The following is an 18,619-nucleotide window of genomic DNA, read 5'->3' as shown; positions in this document are numbered from 1 at the left end:
ATTCAGTCAGGTATAACCTCATATGACTTGGCCTAATATACACATTTAATTTACATCAGCTTTCCAAGTATTTTTGCTCTAACACTCAATTTACTGATACCCAAACCTATTTTGCCAATTTACAAACACAATCATTAAGTAAATTATACTTGATATGAAATTATATTTTTGTTTAATCTTTTATCCAAGGAATGGAAAGTCTGCGCATGAAGTATTTTCACAACTATGCTACTTGTATAGAGAGGCTGCTGACTTCACATCAATTGCCTTAGTATTCCATAATGCAAACACACCTTCACATATACAGTATATAACTAAGCATTATTTTTTATCAAGTATAATTTACTTTGTAACTAAGAATAAATACTTTCTACATTAACTGTCAAACTATTCTTGTTTACATGCTCCATTAAATTTAGGTACATCGACATCTGTGATGATATATAGGAAGGAGGTGGGATTCTTAAAGTTCACATAGGTTGAATTTTAGGAATTCACTCCTACCCATCCTATATTTATGCAGGCTATTTTTACAAGTGTTAAACTAATAACAATATTATTATTAACATTAGTTATTGACAGTATTAAAACAAACAACTGGTTTGAACATAGTTGGGAAAATATTAAGTTGTTTGCAGATGATGTGAAGTTGCGTTTAAGGAATGCTCTGCTGATGATACATGGTCCTACAGATGGGTCTGAATAGCTAACAATATGGGGAGATAAGCATGGCATGCTGGAGATGGAGTGTTGCATACTCCATTGGTTGAGCTGTATAAAATGAGTGTATAAAATTTAGAAGTGGAGAAAGAATTAAAATTTAAGGGATAAACTGTTGTGAAATTTAGGGATAAGTATTGTGAATTCAACACAGCACATTATTCTAATGGCAAAGAGGAGAAAAATGTTAATAAGAACAAATACAAAAGTAACTGTTTCATTGTATAACTTTTATAAGACCTGGACTCTGTGAAAATCTAGTTACCTAGTTTTGAGAGATGATTAACAGAGTGGAAAGGGTCTAGAAATGAGCAAATAAGATAATATTCGAGACTCTAAAGATGCTGGAAATGAGGAATAGACAAAAAAAAAAAAAAAAAGGATAACATAGGAAGTGTTATGAAAGAGTGCATCAGCTGATGAGATTTATCTGATTAAAGGAGATTATTTGCATCGTGTTAAAATGCACCTTTTTCTCATTTACATAAGTTACAACACATTACTTAGCCTTATGTTCAGTAAAATTTATTACTTCATCCTAATTACATGTTTAGAGGGGTATATCTACAATTCTTCCCAGCACAGAATGACTTTCAGTTCCCCCCCCCTCCAAAAAAAAAAAAAAATTAATGAATCCTTTTGGAGTGCTTCCACTGCATCATCTAAGCTCTTTCTTTTCTATAATGCAGGCTTTTATAGCTGTTTATAACCATTTCATCTAAGAAAACATATTAGGATTTAATAATCTAAACAAATCTTTCTTTAGAAAAAGTGATTTATAATCAAATAATTGGCATTGTGCTACTAGGTGACATGCCAGAATAGTCTATGTTATCAGCAAAATATGCTTGCTACTACTTCCATGCTGTTTGCTATTTAAGCTGCAAACATGCAAACCATGTGGTCTAGTTATATTATTATCAACACCCGACCTCCATGCAGTTAGAGACTCATCGTGGGAGGTACTCACTATTGCATACAATGCTCATCCAACCGCGTCTTAAACTGATTCAATGTGTCCACATCCACAACACACTCAGGCAATGCATTCCACTCACCAACCACCCTCCATGCAAAGAACCTGCTTCTCACCTGCTTCTCACTCAATCCAGCAATGGCCTCTTGTTCTACTCCCCTCTCCAATTCTATGAAAAATCTCTTCTATGTCTGCCTGATAACAATCCCTGACCAATTTATATGTCTCAATCATATCCCCTCCCCCCTCTTCCTCCTATTCACAAGGCTTTGCAACTTACATTCTCTCAATCTGTCCTCGTACTCCACATTCCAAAGATCACCGACTATCTTTGTGAATCTTCTCTGTACCCTTTCCAACATATCCTCGTCACCATGAAACCCAGCAACCAAATCTGTGCACAATAATCCATATGAGACCTGATCAAGGCCTTATACAATGGAATCATAACCTCTTTATTTCTGCAAGTTCAAGGTTCTCGACATCATTGCCATTATTTGATGTGATATCTTCATAACTTGTGCAATGTGGCCCCTGAATTTCAGGTCCTTGTCCACCATCTTGAAAATTGTTCAAGTTTCCCCACCTACTGTATGAGTAGGTTTTCTATGTACCGAGAAAGAAAGGTCACCATTAGGAAGGCATGTTACTAAGGTGTCAAGGAAGGGTAAACAACTATTGTTATTTTCCTTTTCCATCGTAAACTGGATTCTTGGATGTAGACTATTGAGGTGACTGAGGAAGGAATCTAATGTGTCTGGGCCATGAGGCCAAATAGAGAACACATCATCTAAGCCAGATATAAGGGTTTTAAAGGGAAAGAATCTATGGCTCATTTTTCAAAATTTTCCATGTAAAAATTGAGGTGAGAGGGGTGGGAACCCATGGCAGTTCCCTCTATGTGTTTGTAGATTTTGTTCTTTCGATTATATTCTGAGGTGTTAAGAATGACAGTGGCATTACCCTTATCAGGTCTGGTGATGACAATACTTTTTTCTTTCTGTAATTTTCTGAGGGCAGAGAGTTGTCTGGAAGAGTTGTCTCCAAGAATGAATTTATCTTCCAGACAACTCTCTGCCCTCAGAAAATTACAGAAAGAAAAAAGTATTGGTATTGTCATCATTAGAGCGGAAAAGGGTAATGCCAATGTCGCTTCCGAATATAATCGAAAAATGGATATTATTCTTCGTGATCGGCCTACCTACATACCACTTGAACACGATCCCACAAAAACTGAAGTTAAAAAATTAAAAAAACTTCTTAAAAAAGAAAGTGTCCTCCTGACATTACAAAAAAACTCAAACCATTTGGTTCTCCCCCCCCCCCCCCCCCGTATATACGGTTTAACTAAAATCCATAAACCTAATTCTCCCCTAAGACCTATCATAGATGCCACCAATGTACCTCGCTACAAATTGTCAAAGCAGCTAGCTAACTCTCTGATCCCCCCCCACTGGTCTTACCACATTTCATGTGAAAAACTCTACCCACTTGAAAAACTTAATTGAAAATCTTACTTTAAATAGTACAGACATATTGGTCAGCTTTGACATCATCTCATTGTTTACATATTCCCCTAACTGACACCTTAACACTCTTAAAAAAAAATTTTCCTCCTGATATCTTAGATCTCTTTTCCTTTGCCATCAACTCTGGTTATTTTTCTTGGAAGAATAAAATCTACAAACAGACAGAGGGAACTGGCATGGATTTCCCCCTCTCACCAATTTTTACATGGAAAATTTTGAAAAATGAGCCATAGACTCTTCCCCTCTAAAACCTTATATCTGGCTAAGATATGTAGATGATGTGTTCTCTATTTAGCCTCATGGCCCAGACACATTAGATTCCTTCCTCAGTCACCTCAATAGTCTACATCCAAGAATCCAGTTTACAATGGAAAAGGAAAATAACAATAGTTTACCCTTCCTGGACACCTTAGTAACATGCCTTCCTAATGGTAACCTTTTTTTTTCGGTATATAGAAAACCTACTCATACAGGCAGATACATTCACAAACTCTCCCACTATGCCTCTCAGCAATATGGCATTATTAAAACTCTAACCAATAGAGCCCACAATCTTTGTTCCAGTGAAACTGCCCTTTCAACTGAACTCACACACATACACAACACCCTCCTTTCCAATGGCTACAATGACTACAGGATTAAAAAAATAATCAAATCCTTCCCCATTCCCCGACAACCTCTTCAGGACTATAGAAATGCCATCACCATACCTTAAGCCTGTGGTGCATCAGAAAAAATAGCCAGATCATTAAAAAAGTACAACCTCCTTACAGCTTTTAAGCCCTGCCGTAAACTTGCTACCCTTATCCATTCCACTAAAGACCAGCTCCCTCCTCTCTCAGTGCCTGGAGTACATAGAGTACCTTGTGCCTGTAAACTGGATTACTTCAGACAGACAGGCATGTCAGCATCCATCCAGTTAGAAAAACACAGATCTTACATCTGCAATCATGATTATGGTCAATCTGGCCTTGCAGACCATGTTTTGGATACTACCCACAGGATCTCCTGGAAAAAAAACGTCCATGCTCCACCATAGTAAATTCAAAAGAGAAAGACTGTTTTTTGAATCTGCATCGGTAGTCAGGAATCAACCTAATTTAAACAAATATCGTCGCATTTAACTTCCCAAAATTTGGGAAACATTAATTATTAGAGATCCCTCTTTACATCCTAGGCTACCTGCAAATGCCCATAGAGGATGCACCACCTAGATAGGACTTTAGTTTCACTCACTACTGTGTTGCTTTTGTGTGTGTGTGTGTGTGTGTTGTTAGAAAATAGTTTTTGTAATCCCTGAAGATGTCTCTGTGACAGAGACGAAATATTGGAAGTATTAAAATTATTTTTAATCCTTTCTCAGTGCTGATAATTATTCCATTAAAATTCCAGCGTGACCTGTGGTCATTGAAATCACCATTATCTCACTGCTAAGGTAATTAGTCTGTATGTTCAGAAATAAACAGTCAAATAAATTGGTGATCTGAGTTAGGAGAATGGTAGAGGCAGCAAATGAAGGCAAGCAAGTGAGATAAAGATTTAAGTTGGATTTTTGCAAATGTTTTCTTGCAATTTCTTGTGCATTTTTGATATATTTAGAGAACTGCTGTGACTCTGGACTTTTTTGTATTATGTGATGGGCCAAAGGACTTGAGGGGGGGGGGGGGACACCACTCACATAGAGAGAATGCCCAGACTCTAATCCAAGTGTGGCCTCAGACAGTTCCCAATGTAAGCTGCTATAATCAGACTTCCTCCAGGCAGCACAACCTAGAACAGTAAGAAGTAGCAGGATTATCTGTCAGTTGATCAGAAAGCCTCCTGAAAAGTTACCAACAGGTTCGGTCCCATGTACTATCTGGCAGCCAGCCTATGGAAACCAATTTGCTGCTATATACTTGAATGGAGGAAGAGGTGTTACTGACTCCTTAGTTAAATGATTACAGCATAGAAGAAAGAGGGAGGTGACTACTTAGTTGGATACTCCATGACAAGGTATATTAGAATGAACTTAGGCACAAATGACATTCTCACGATGAAAAGATCTACAGAGTATATAACTGGAAAACCAAAGATGCAATGCTTGAAGAATGAAATGTGAATTGGATGAGAGTTCAATGTTGCAAAATATAAGATTTTAAAAATTTTGGAAACAAAGATGGGATGTAGAGTTTATGCTTGCTGGGTATATATTGTTGAAGGTGGAGGAAATAAGGGATCTTTGGGTGATAATGGATAAGGATCTGAAATTTAGGGGACACATTGCCAAAATTGTGTGAGGACAACACAAAGAATTCTGGGAATGATGTGGAGAACACTGACTTGTAGAAGTAAGGAGATTCTTATTCCATTGTATAAGCTTTGATTAGGCCACACATGGACTACTGTACCCAAATTTGGTCACCTGGTTTTCAAAATGATGAAGAGAAGTTGGAGAGGGTCCAGAGGTGACTGACTAAGGTAATTTCTGATCCCTGGAATGTTGAGGAAAAGCTTGAGGGAAAACTATGAGGAAAGCTTGAGAAGATGCAATTTGCTGAGTTTAGTGGATAGGAGGAGGAGGGGGGGTGATATGATAGAGACCTAATGTTGATAAGGGATTGTTATAGGATCAATATTGGAGAAGTTTTACAGAAAACAGTGTGAGATCAGGGGAGAATCAGAGGTCATCCCTGGAAGCTGTATAAGGAGGGTGTGAGCAAGGGTGAGAAGCAGGTTTTTTTGCATACAGAATTATGAATGAATGGAATGCCTTGCCTGAGAGTGTGGTGTCTGCAGAGAATTTGAGTGTGTTTAAGGTGGTATGATGAGCTGTGTGCATGACAAAAGGACCTCTTAGATGAGCCTTTGACTCCATGGGTTCTTGGGATAATAATAATTGCTCTGTTGCATTCTGTTTAATTTCATTTATGTCTTGCAACCTTTGTCCTTTAATTACAGACTTTAGCTTTGGGAATAAAAAGAAGTCACAGGGTCCAAATATGATGTTTTTATGAGCTAGAAACTCATGAGTTTAAATAGCTGAAGTCTCAATGCAAACTATGCAACAATCTTTCTCATTTTCAAATCTTCCATCAGATTTTGGTAGTGGGATTCAACTGAGATTCCTGTTTCACAGGCTAGCTCTCAAATAGTAATTCACCAATTGTTACTATTCTTTTCAGGAACATGAGCCTTCAAATTGTGAGTCTATGGTCATTGAAGGCAAGGGTAATCTTCAATTGAAGTTCAACCATTTTTAAGCCTTTTGAACTACTCGAAATGTCTTTCTGCAACTTAAAGCATTATCTCTGAAAGCCGTTTTAAGCATCTGATAAGTTTTTGTAGCTTTTTTTGATGTGTTTAATGCAAAACTTGATGCTGATGTACACGTTCTATTCCTGACATCAGGACACTCAAGGGGAAAAACAAAACTGTTCATCCAACAGGTGACTGAAGTGATGCAATGACTTCAGGCTTCTTTCATAATGTTACAACATATCAATACATATATTTGTTTATGAAACAAAATGATAGCGTCTCCACTTCCTTTAAAATAATAATCTTCTCATAAATTTTTGAACAGATCTCACGAGAGAGAGAGGAAGCATAAGATGTCAGACAACTGTTGGTTATATTGAAATTTTTGATTTGCCCATAAACATAAGTTTATTCTTTGATATCAGAAGTTGAATGACAGGGTAGAGTTTCAAGAATTTTTACTAAGAATTTATATAAGAAATAATATGATCATGTATCTGTTCTAGTTATACAACTTAAGTCCAAATTTAAATAGGGAAAAATTCTTGAAATGCTGTTTTGCAATGTTTTAAATATATTTTAAATTATATATAAATTAAAAGTTGTAAAACTTATACTACATTAGTATCATTGGTGAGTTAAGGGTCAGATAATCCAAAAACCCTAATATAGGCTAATGAGGAACTTTTTTGAAGACACTGCAAAATGATGCTCATTGTATTGGGCAGAAAAAAACACTACCTGAACATTTGGATGTTCTAATGTAAATTTGGATGATTTGGTGCACTGTCAACAATTAATAAAACTTTAAAATTGAGAGCTTTTTGCTTCATATATGATTCCACTTCGGTACAAAGCAATTATTGAACCATTCAGTAAATACAGCAGTTGTTACCCAAGCCTTTTGTATTAGCCATCCAATGTACCAGTAGCTGTTTTAGATCTTTGCCTTTTAGAGCACATGGTCTTAGAGATCGATTTACTAGGAGGGGTTTCGACATTCGATCCCCTGAAGCATTGCTACAAAGTAACAACATTATCTGATCTTTGCTTGCTTTAAACTCACTTGCTTTTTTCTCAGACTTTATGATGTAAGTTCAGCTAGGCATTTTCTTCCGAAACAATCCTGTTTCATCAGCATTAAACATTTGATATTGAGACAACATCCGCCATCTTCAATCATTTTGGCTAACTTCTCTTGAAAATTTTTGGCTGCTTCTTCATCTGTTGCTGCAACCTCACCTGTAATCTTCACATTATGAAGTGCATTCCTTTTAAAAACCAGGTTAGACATCCTTTGCTAGCAAAAATTCTTTATTAGCATTTTTGTTTAATTATAAACAAAAACACTTATAGGAATTCTTCTTTGAGTTAATTCTTCAATCCAAATTACAAGCACTCATTCTACTTTTTCTAATAAAGCATCTCTTGAGTACAATGATAATTTGGCACTTAGTTTAGTGCCAGAAATGACAGATTTTCTTATTGCGACTTCATTCTTTTTAACTGCTCTTATAGTAGATTCACCTAAATGAAAATGTTTACCAATCACCATAGATCCCTCTCCTTTTGCTAAGAGATCTAAAATTGCAATTTTCATTTTCAAAAAAATTGCTTTTCTTTGGTGCTTTTTTTTTCCATTGGGCCAAATTAAATCTTTAAAATAAAAATTAGCAAAATTAGACTTACAATAATGAAAAGACAAACACTTACTCACATGCAAAATTAAACTTCACGAACACTCACTGCTTACACGTTACATTATGCCAGAATGCGCTGCAACACGCTGTTCATTATGTACAATGGTACATATGTTTTGAAGATAATTATGCACCACATAACTTCAAAACTGCATAAAAAAGATTTGCATAAAAAGAGACCCAAGTGTACTTAATCTTACAAAATAACGAACAGAAGACTTTTATTATGTTATATTATTCTATTATGTTACTATTTGAAACATTTTCCTTCTACTCATGAAATTTCTGCTGAAGTGTAATATACTGCCATATAAAAATATTAACAAAAAAAAAGGTTATGTGACAGGAATACATAACTTCCCCAAGTATTGGTAGTAATGATACGGTAGAATAGAGATTATATTGAAAGCCTGTAAATGTATCTTGTTAATTAACTGCTTTTTTTTAACAAAAAGGATTGCAGAATTCTAATCTTTTGAAATAATTATCATACTGTACTTTCTCTTACATGGAACACTTAATTTCAACTTTATTATTATTATATGTTACTAAGGAATTACTTCAACAACACCTGTCGTAACAACAGAAACATGTATCGCATAACATGACCAACCACAACTCTTTACACTCCTAAATCTTTTAACAAATTATACGGTTTCACAGTGAGATCCCATCTCATGCCCACACTACTCAACAACTTGCCACAAAATTTAAAACACAGGCTATTATAGAACATTAAAACACAAACTATGGAAGCTATACCTACACAATTAATATAGCATTCACACCTATATACATTTCACAAATCACCAGCATTCAATGCCCACAGTTCATCCATAAAAAATACCAAACATAAATAGTGTATGCTAATCCCCCTCTTCATTAAAGTTAACCCTAGCTTCCAAGTAGGTGGGATTAGCATGGCTTAATCAACTAATCAGTGGTGGCTGGTGAAAATTTTAAGTGGGGGGGGGGGGTGCTGCATATACAAATCATTTTTTCCTAACCAGTAACCAATTTATTAATAAGTAAATTTACATATTAAAAAATGTGCTTTATTAAAAATATTATTTGAAAATAAAATCCATAAATAAAATAAGATTATCCAAAAATATTTCATCCTCACCACAAACACACACCAATAATAAAAGTTTCGTATCTCACAGAAATAACACACGCAAGCATACAATTTATCTGTAGCGACACTGCTCAATGAGCAGTGTTGGATTCACTTGTTGGTGCAGTGACAAGTGCGAACGAACAAAAAAAAAGGAAAAAAATATAAATATAATAAAATTAAAATGCAGCATGTAATCACATTATCTACCTTGTGTAACTGTGAACAATATTTGCACATGATTACTGTGATTGCTATTATTCTGTTATATGAATTCCACATTATAACAATTATAAAGATATTAAGAGTGAAAAGTGTAACATAAGAAATTATAGCACTGTTGCCTAAATATTATAAAATAAGTAATTTCTCTGAGAGGTAATAAAAAGTGAAAGTAAAGTGATACAAAATTATTGTACTGAATTGTACAATTAAAATGTAGATGTGTATAGCTTATGTGAAAGTACTTTATGCTGACATATACATATGTATATAATGTAAATAAGTAGGTATGAATAATAAAGTTAACAATGAAAAAAAAAAAAAAAAAGGGGTATATACATGGAGTCAGAAGAGGATGTACACCGACATCATAACTCTCCTTAAGTTCATTCACTATCACTCGCAACTAGCCAGCCTGGTTGGCCGAGTGGAATGCATATCCGCTTTCCAGCCAAAAGGGCTGTGGGTTTGAATCCTGCCATGGAAATGGATGTTTGTGATTGTCAGAGGAAATACCAGTGGTGGTGACGGTAGATGGCATAATTGCGGTCAGTTGGTAATTGAAAATGGTGGAGACGGAGTTGTAGAGCAGGTGCCCTCCCTCAATGAGTCCTGGGACTCTTTGGAGGTGTCAAATAATAATAATAATTCTGGCAAGTTATGAATGAATGAATGAACTGCCAAAATATTGAATGAGGAATGTATTGCTATTCTACTTATTCACCACTCTCCAAACAAAAAATCTAGTCCATACATCCTTACTAACCACAAGCTTACATTACTTCCAGGGTGACCCTTAGTGCTCTCTCTCTATTTGTCATGTATTAAAAAATTTCTTTTGTCAATCCTACAGAATCTCTTTAATAACTTATTAGTTTGTATCATGTCCCCTAATTTCTACCTATCACCTAAAATTTGTAACCTATACACACCTTCAATCTATCCTCATAGGGAACATTCCACAGATTTTTCACCACCTTGGTCACTCATCTCTGAATCTTCTCCACTACTTCCTGATCCCTAAGAACCCCAGTAACCAAATCTGTGTACAGGAGTGAAGACACAGCCAAATCATTTCTATTTATGTATTTTTACAATAAAAGTTTATTGCAAAAATACATAATTTGAAAATAATTAACTTTTTTCACTTCTCTGTGCATTTGTTTATAGCAGGTAAATTCTCTATTAACGTTTTTGCAGTTTAAAGAAACTAGCATTAGCTTTTTTGCAATTTTGATTCTGAATCCAAATTGTAACAGTGTTTCATTTCTTTAATTACAATATTTCTTTCTCACAAATACACATTTGTATTTGTGAGAAAGAAACCAATTGCACAGAGCTTGCACTGTAAGTGTAATTACTTTTTTTTTCTTTTTGTCTAAAACTGCTGCACCTGTTTAAATGATTGATGATATAAACATGATCAGCTGAAGAAAGAGATTCACCATGTCAATCGAATTTTTTGCCACTTTTTAGCACTTCCACAATCAAGTACATCCCTATTTGTTGTTCATATTTCAATGGTAATAAAAAAATAGAACAGTATATTTATAGATACCATTCTGTTTTTTTATTACTCTTGATATACGTAAATACTATTAATATGTGGAATGTGTTCAGCAATTGAAGAATATTCAGTATGGCATAGAAAGAGGAAGGAAATTATCAGGCTAATCGTTTTCCGTTTACTTAATGGTTTAATTCGTGACACAAGAATGATAAGAAAATAATCAATATTTATTTACTTATTTACTGATATTTCACTAGTGTTATACCTGGCACTTTCAGAGCATAAAAATATTGTCACAGAACACAACTAGCAACAATTAGTTAACAATGGAACCAGTTTAAAATTTGTATAGGACAACAAGGATATTGAAAGTTTTTGTCTAACCAATTGGAAAAAAACTTCCAACATCTTTCTCTAAATCCAGAGTAATTTAACAATAAGGTGAGACAGCTTTTGGCAACTCATATAGGTAAATATGAGTTGCCAAAAGTAATTAGTATCACCACCTCTAGGTCTGGCTCCCACTGAATGAGACCTCAATAACTGGTTTGGGTAGTAGCTCCTCCCTTAATGCATAGCATTTTTTTATACATGTCCTCAAGGAGATGTGCTTTACATTATGGGGGATACTAAAACAAGTGATGAGAGCTTAGTTCACCTTTACCATGAGTTGCCTCAGTCCTGAAGATACTTCAGGTGCAAACTTTGTTTGCTTACACTTGGATAAAAAATTAAACTAAATTTATTATAATGACAGCACAAGGAATTGAAGTTCTAATTGGTGCAAAGAGTTAACAAGTATTAATTTGATCTTAAAATGACTGTCTCCCAGATTTTTGGTACATACAGCCACACTTAGTGAGGTTTGGGGAATGTTTTAAAGCTGCTACTGATTCCAAAAATAGTCTCTCTCTCTCTGATTTATAATGACTTCTGTTTTCTTCCATTTGATCTTGTGTGAAGGAGTATCCAAGGTATGATCTGCTAGTTCCAACTTGCCATAAAGATAGTGCTGAATGTATTTTTATATTCTCCAATGGGGGTGTCAATAGTTCATCCTGTCTGTCCATAAGGAAGAAAGGTTCACAAGTACAGGCCACTTCATACACTCTTGGACGTGATAAAGGAGAGAGTTTGTCCTTAGGTGAACGGGTGAGTTGCCAATTTGATACGTGATTTAAATGTGGTGAATAGCTGCATAAAAATATTGTCACAGAACACAACTAGCAACAATTAGTTAACAGTGGGATCAGTTTAAAATTTGTATAGGACAACAAGGATACTGGAAGTTTTTGTCTAACCAATTGCAAATCAATATTGCTTCACTATTCATTAATGTACCATTAACTAAGATCCCTTGATTTGTTCAAGTCATATTTTCTTTCCTCCCTAGATATATTTGAATTATTCAAATTTACAGCATATGCTGGTTATTTCATATGGAAAGGGAAAATATACAGATATCTAGATCAGACACCCCCCCCCCTTTTAGCTGTAGTCTTCCCAGGGAGCATTTCATATTTTGTCTATTCTTTGGGGATTATAGTCATTCATAAAAAAAGTGTGATGAGAGTGAGTTCAGTGGTAATAGCATTGTCATCAGAACAGATAGCACTGGCTCTGTGAGTTAGGTTTTCAGGATGCCATATTGTTGAGCTGGATGATGTAATTATGCAAATATTTCCCTGTATATGTAGGTTTTCTATAAACAGAAAAAGATAATGAACTATCAGGAAGGTGTGTGACCATTAGCTTCCTGTTCCATTGTGAAGTGGATTTTAGGGTATTGGCTATTTAAATGCACTAAAAATGTATCTAATGTGCCTGGACCATGTGACAAAACAACAAACACAATATCAACACAGCACAGCCAAACCACTTGTCTTAGAGTAGCCATATTGATAGCTTGGTTCTCTAAGTGTTGTATGTAGAAATTGGCTTGGGGGGGGGGGGTCTGATCTAGATATCTGTATATTTTCCCTTTCCATATGAAATAAAATAACCAGCATATACTGTAAATTTGAATAATTCAAATATATCTAGGGAGGAAAGAAAATATGACTTGAACAAATGAAGGGATCTTAGTTAATGGTACATTAATGAATAGTGAAGCAACATTGAAACTAATCATTATATCCAATGGTTGACTGTTGGATATAATGATTAGTTGGATAACAGTTGACTGCTGTTTGGAAACTTTTGAAAATATAATCTTAGGCAAACAAATTAAAGCATTTTATTCTACAGTGGTTGGAGCAGTCATCATCAAAATATTTTACAAATAAGGAAGAATTACATGAGAGGAGGACTATTAATCTAACTAAATGTTTAACAAGTTTGTATGTAGAACTGTTTATACTAGCAACAATTGGGTATAGGATGTATCTTGTTTATGAATTTTTGGTGCTTAATATATTCTGAATGGCTTCACATGGCTTCAGTTCACAATTTCTTTATGCCAGAAAGCAACTTTCTTCACTAATTTATGAACTTTATTATTTTATGAGTTAGTAGGAGATCACAACCTATAATTTTGTATGTAGATTGATCTTGTAAAAGAACGTGCATTTGTTTTCATATTCTGTTTGATTCATTATCACAGTAGCATTACCTTTGTCTGCTTTGGTTACCACTATATTGTTATTATTGTACAGCTCTTTTAGGGTACTGATTTCTTTTTGTGGCATATTGTTTTTGGGAGGAATGGATTTGGTTAAGATGTTGGCTACATACAAACAAATACGAGGGTGGTCTCAAAGTTCTTGGCCTTACAATGAAAAAACGAATTTATAATTTCAAAATTATTTTTATTTTTCGATATAATCTCCTTTAAGGCTAATACATTTATTCCAGTGATGCTCCAGTGCCATTATTCCATCCTTGTAGTGGTTCTCAGTAACATCTGCAAAATGCCCCTCTACAGCTGCAATCACCTCTTGATTCGAACTAACATGCTGACCAGTGAGGAAGAGATAGAAGTCAGAGGGAGCCAAATCTGGGAAGTAGGGTGTATGTTCTAATAATTCATATAGTGCAGATCCCTTAATTTTCCCATTGCCAAAACACCCTTGTGGGCAGGTGCATTGTCCTGATTAAAGACGATTTTTTTTCTTCTGCAAACCGGGTCTTTTCTCATGAATTTTTTCGTCTAGTCTGATTAAAAGATCGGAATAATATTCCTCAGTTATTGCTTTACCCTTTTCAAGATAATTAATAAGCAAAATGCCTTTAGCATCTGAAAACACTGATGCCATGACCTTTCCTGCTGATGGAACTGACTCTGTCTTCTTTGGTGCTAAACAACTGGCTTCTGTCCACTGTGTTGACTGCTGTTTGGATTCTAGTGTGTAATGGTGAAATCCAAGTCTCATCACAGTAATAAATCGACACACAAAATCAGTTTTATTCTTGTTAAAATGCTCCAAGCACTGTTCAGAGATTTTCATGTGAGAGCGTTTTTGATCTGCTGTGAGCAAGCGCAGTACTACCCATCTTGTGCAAAGCTTTTTCATTTGCAATTCTTCATGCAAAATATATCCTACACATTCTTTTGAAATACCTATAGTCTCAGCAATTTCATGCACTTTGACTCGCCGGTCATCCAATACCATATCATGCACTCGATCAATGATTTCTGGTGTTGTTACACTTTTTGGGAATCCTTCACGTGGATCATCTTCAAGGCTGGTACAGCCACATTTAAACTCGGCAGCCCATTTCTTAATTGTCGAAAATGAAGGAGAAGAGTGCCCATAAACTTTTCTGAACTTTGAATGAATTTCTTTTGGCATTAAACCTTCTTTCACAAAGAATTTTATAACCACCCGATACTCAATTTTCTTCATTTCAAGGGATACAGACAACACTTCAGACAGCTGTATAAAACAAACTATTTGACAGAATGACTTATAATTTCACATGGATGCTTATGACAGATGTACTGACTTAGAAAAAAAAAATCTTGCCAATAGTGTTGCCATCTGTGGTCAAGGGCCAAGAGCTTTTCAGACAACTCTCATATTACTGGCTGTAACTGGAAGCAGGTCGTATATTCCACATTAAACTGACGCCATTATTTCCACTTTTGGAACTTGCCCAGGTGTAATGGCAAAGTTATGACCTCGACTTAATGCACTGATAGCTTTCTCTATTAAGGCTACTGATGATAAATTTATAGTGACATGATCTTTGTTGTAATTGCAGTCAACCTACAGTACTATGATGTTGAAGGATTTCAAATTTCTTCTGGTGCAGACTTTGGACTTTCGAATCAATATATGTTTGTGTATTATTTAATATGTATTATTTTCACTTTCTTTCCTAATTCAAAGGTCTTTTTCTTTTCCATACCACTAGAAGAATCACTTATTTCACTTGACGACCATTTTTACAAAGAAATAACCATTAAAAAATAATCACAAATGAAAAGATGTTATTGTATGGTGATGGAGCAGGTCATTCCATCAGACTTGATGACTAAGCATCTGAAGCTGAAAATAATAAGATTAACACATTTGCCATGAGCAGGGACAAATCATCTCATACTGTACTTAATCCTGGAGTCAGCATGCCATAAATCATGCAGGCATGTTGTATATATTGGCAGTTTAGTAGAGGAATGAGAATGACCTTCTACAGTGAAAAACATTTCTCTCCACCAACAAACACCATAGTGCACTGATTCAAGTAACAAATAACACCCGCCCCCCCATTCTGCACAGATGCATGCCAAACAATGTGCAGTAGAAGTTTTATTGTTGAAAATGTTAATAAATATTATTTTATGTTTATTCATTTTTACAATGGGATGACCATCACAAGTCAAGGAATGACTACATATATAATGTAGATCTTTTGAATCAAAAATTCTAAATTTTAATCCCCTAAATTTTGGCTGTTATTTTGAAGAATACTATGCCCACAAAGCATGCATGCATGCATGCATACACATAGCCACAGTTAGTGTATCTGTCAAAGGCTTCTTTCATATGAAGACTTTTTAGGGTTGCCATGTGTCCTAAATTTCCCAGGTATAAACTCTTTTTTTGTATCATGTGGAAAAGTCTGGCAGAGATTTTATTATGTCTCAAAATTTTACCCAAGACACAAAACAGCCAAATGTTTTTCAAGAGATTTCAAGATAAAATTTTTATCTTGAAAAATGTTTTCAAAATAAATTTCTTGATAAATTTTTTCTTAAAAAAATTCTATTTTTTTAAGAGAAAGTATATATATATATATATATATATATATATATATATATATTAAATAACGAGACTGGTTGTTGGCTATTAAATAACGAGACCGGTTGCAAAAATGTGGTTTACAAGGTTCACAAGGTGAACTGGAGCATTGTCCTGATGGAGAATCCAAGCATGTTTTTCCACAGATCGAGTCTCTTCTTCTTCTTCACTTGTTCTCTCAGCTTGGCCAGAACCTCAAGGTAATAATGTTGGTTAACTCTCTGACCCTCTGGTATCCATTCGACTATTACCATGCTATTGATATTAAAAAAAAAAAAAAAATCAGGATCGCCTTCAGTTTCGATTTGCTCATTCTTGTTTTTTTCATTCTCGGTGACGTGGGAGTTTTCCAGTGCATCAATTGTCTCTTTGTTTCTGGATTGTACGGAAAAATCCATGTCCCATCACATGTGTGATCTTCTCCTGCAAGTCTGGCTCTGCTGTCAGCCGTTCCATGATGTCAGTGCAAATCAGTTTCCAGACATTAGACATTATTCCAGCAAAGCGACTTCATATGTGTTTCTTTTATGACTGCCTATAGTCTAACTACGAGCGACAGCGAACAATGCTTATTTCAATTGCTTCTAGAACCTTAAAGGTCATTCACAGTGCAAGCGCACTGTGAATGACGAGTACACGATTCACAGCACACCTTGTCTCGTTATTTAATAGCCACACCTCGTGTGTATGTGTGTGTGTATATACACATACATAAATGTCCATAAATAGAGAGATAAACATACCCTTTCCATCAATGTTTGTAACTGCTCATTTTCAGGAATATGCATTAAATAGAGTGTATAAAGATATGCTATGAAATGGAGAAGATCTGGTAGAAGATAAATGGCATAAATGCTACCTTCACATTTCTTTGTTTCTACTCCTGAAGACTGGTTGATATTAACCGTACCATTTTCATTAAGTGATACAAAATAATATGGACTAGAGGTCACTACATTTGTCTACAGAAAAAGAATAAAAATAACAATTAACAACAAATTATTGATCTAATAAATATAATGTAAAAAAAAAATTGCTATGTCTGTTTCCTCATAGACTATATTCATGAATGTTTAAAATAACAAAAAAATATATATATTAGGCATGCTCATTTGGTAAATAAATATCTCAAATATAAACTGAAAAAATAAAATTTTTCTACTGTTAGAGTATAAAATCTTAACTGGAAGGTTAATGATTAGATTTTATTTTAATCAATGTTTAGAATTCTTTGTACTACTCATAAGAAGAGATATACTTAATGAGAAAATGACAAAAGTATGTTTCCAGGTGTAAAGATCAAATGAAGCTGTTAGTTTGCAAAGGGGAGAAATGAAAGAGTTACTGAAAGAGGTATTGTTTTGGCTGGCACTAATGATCTGAAAGGTGAGAAATATGCAGTGAGAAGATATGAGTTGCTCACAGAAATGAAAAGAAGTGTGGGACAGTAAAGACTGTGAGTCAACTGCCTCAGTATGACAGGACTGAACTGTGATTGGAAATGAGTCGACGAGAAGATTGTGCAGGAGGAATGGTGCAGTTTATAGATGTATGGAGTGAATTTGATGGGCAAAAAGACTTGTATATGCCTGAGAGAATGTATTTGAATGGTTTTGGAGTATGATATTTAGAGAGAATGCTGTTCACTGAGAGGTAGGAAGTGCAAAATCAGGGAAAGTAGAAGTATTAGGATGGGGAATGCAGTCAAGTATAGGTTCAGTTACCCCTGAGAAAAATTAGTGTGTGTGTACAGAAATCATTATGCAATGCCAAATGAAGTTTTTTGCAGATTTAAAATCTGAATAGATTGGTAATGACATTACACAAGGATAACTGTGGGACCAAGGGGATAGTGAAATGAATGAACACCAATGTCAGAATTATCAAAAATATAGGAGAAGAGTTTTTGTCATTAGTAAGCTCAACTTGGCCAAAAATTATAGGCATGACTGAGACCTGGTTAACAGAAAATGATACAGTTACATGGACAGAATGTAAAGAGTATTATATTTTCAGAGAGAACAGAGGAAATATGACATGAAGTGAGGTATTGCTGATTGAGAACTGTAGAACTTCAACCAACAAAATTTAGAAGTTAAACAGGATTTTGGATTTGGGGGAGGTAGTTCATTTGAGGCTATCTGGTGCTAATAGGACAAAATATATTGTTCATTGCTGTACAAACCAGAGCATCAACAAGAAGATGCCATGCATTAGCAAATCAGTACAATGAGTGTAGCCTAAGAAATTATTATGGGGGACTTCAACTATAGGGACATAGACTAAAAGGCAGAAAGGGGTTCATGGCAAGATAGAAGTGGAATTATATAGTTGCTAAGGGATAATTACCTGAAACACATGT

The 18,619-nt window shown here is 35.0% G+C and overlaps 1 protein-coding gene across 3 annotated transcripts in view; it reads right to left on the bottom strand.

Moving 5' to 3' along the window:
* The window catches only part of GrlHz (Gustatory receptor-like Holozoa), a 253,757-nt gene that overhangs the window by 100,760 nt on the left and 134,378 nt on the right, over positions 1-18,619 (bottom strand). For all 3 annotated transcript variants that reach the window (XM_090401540.1, XM_090401539.1, XM_090401538.1), the window contains exon 5: positions 17,001-17,219. In XM_090401540.1, the coding sequence (XP_090257666.1) occupies positions 17,001-17,219 (219 nt within the window). The remainder of the gene's footprint in view (positions 1-17,000; positions 17,220-18,619) is intronic.

The sequence above is a fragment of the Typopeltis vanoorti genome, chromosome 12, assembly GCF_054136105.1.
Source record: "Typopeltis vanoorti isolate ZY-2024b chromosome 12, IOZ_Tvanoo_1.0, whole genome shotgun sequence".
NCBI lineage: Eukaryota > Metazoa > Arthropoda > Arachnida > Uropygi > Thelyphonidae > Typopeltis > Typopeltis vanoorti.
The sequence above is the reverse complement of the archived record's forward strand: the minus strand, read 5'-3'. Positions and strand labels throughout refer to the sequence as shown.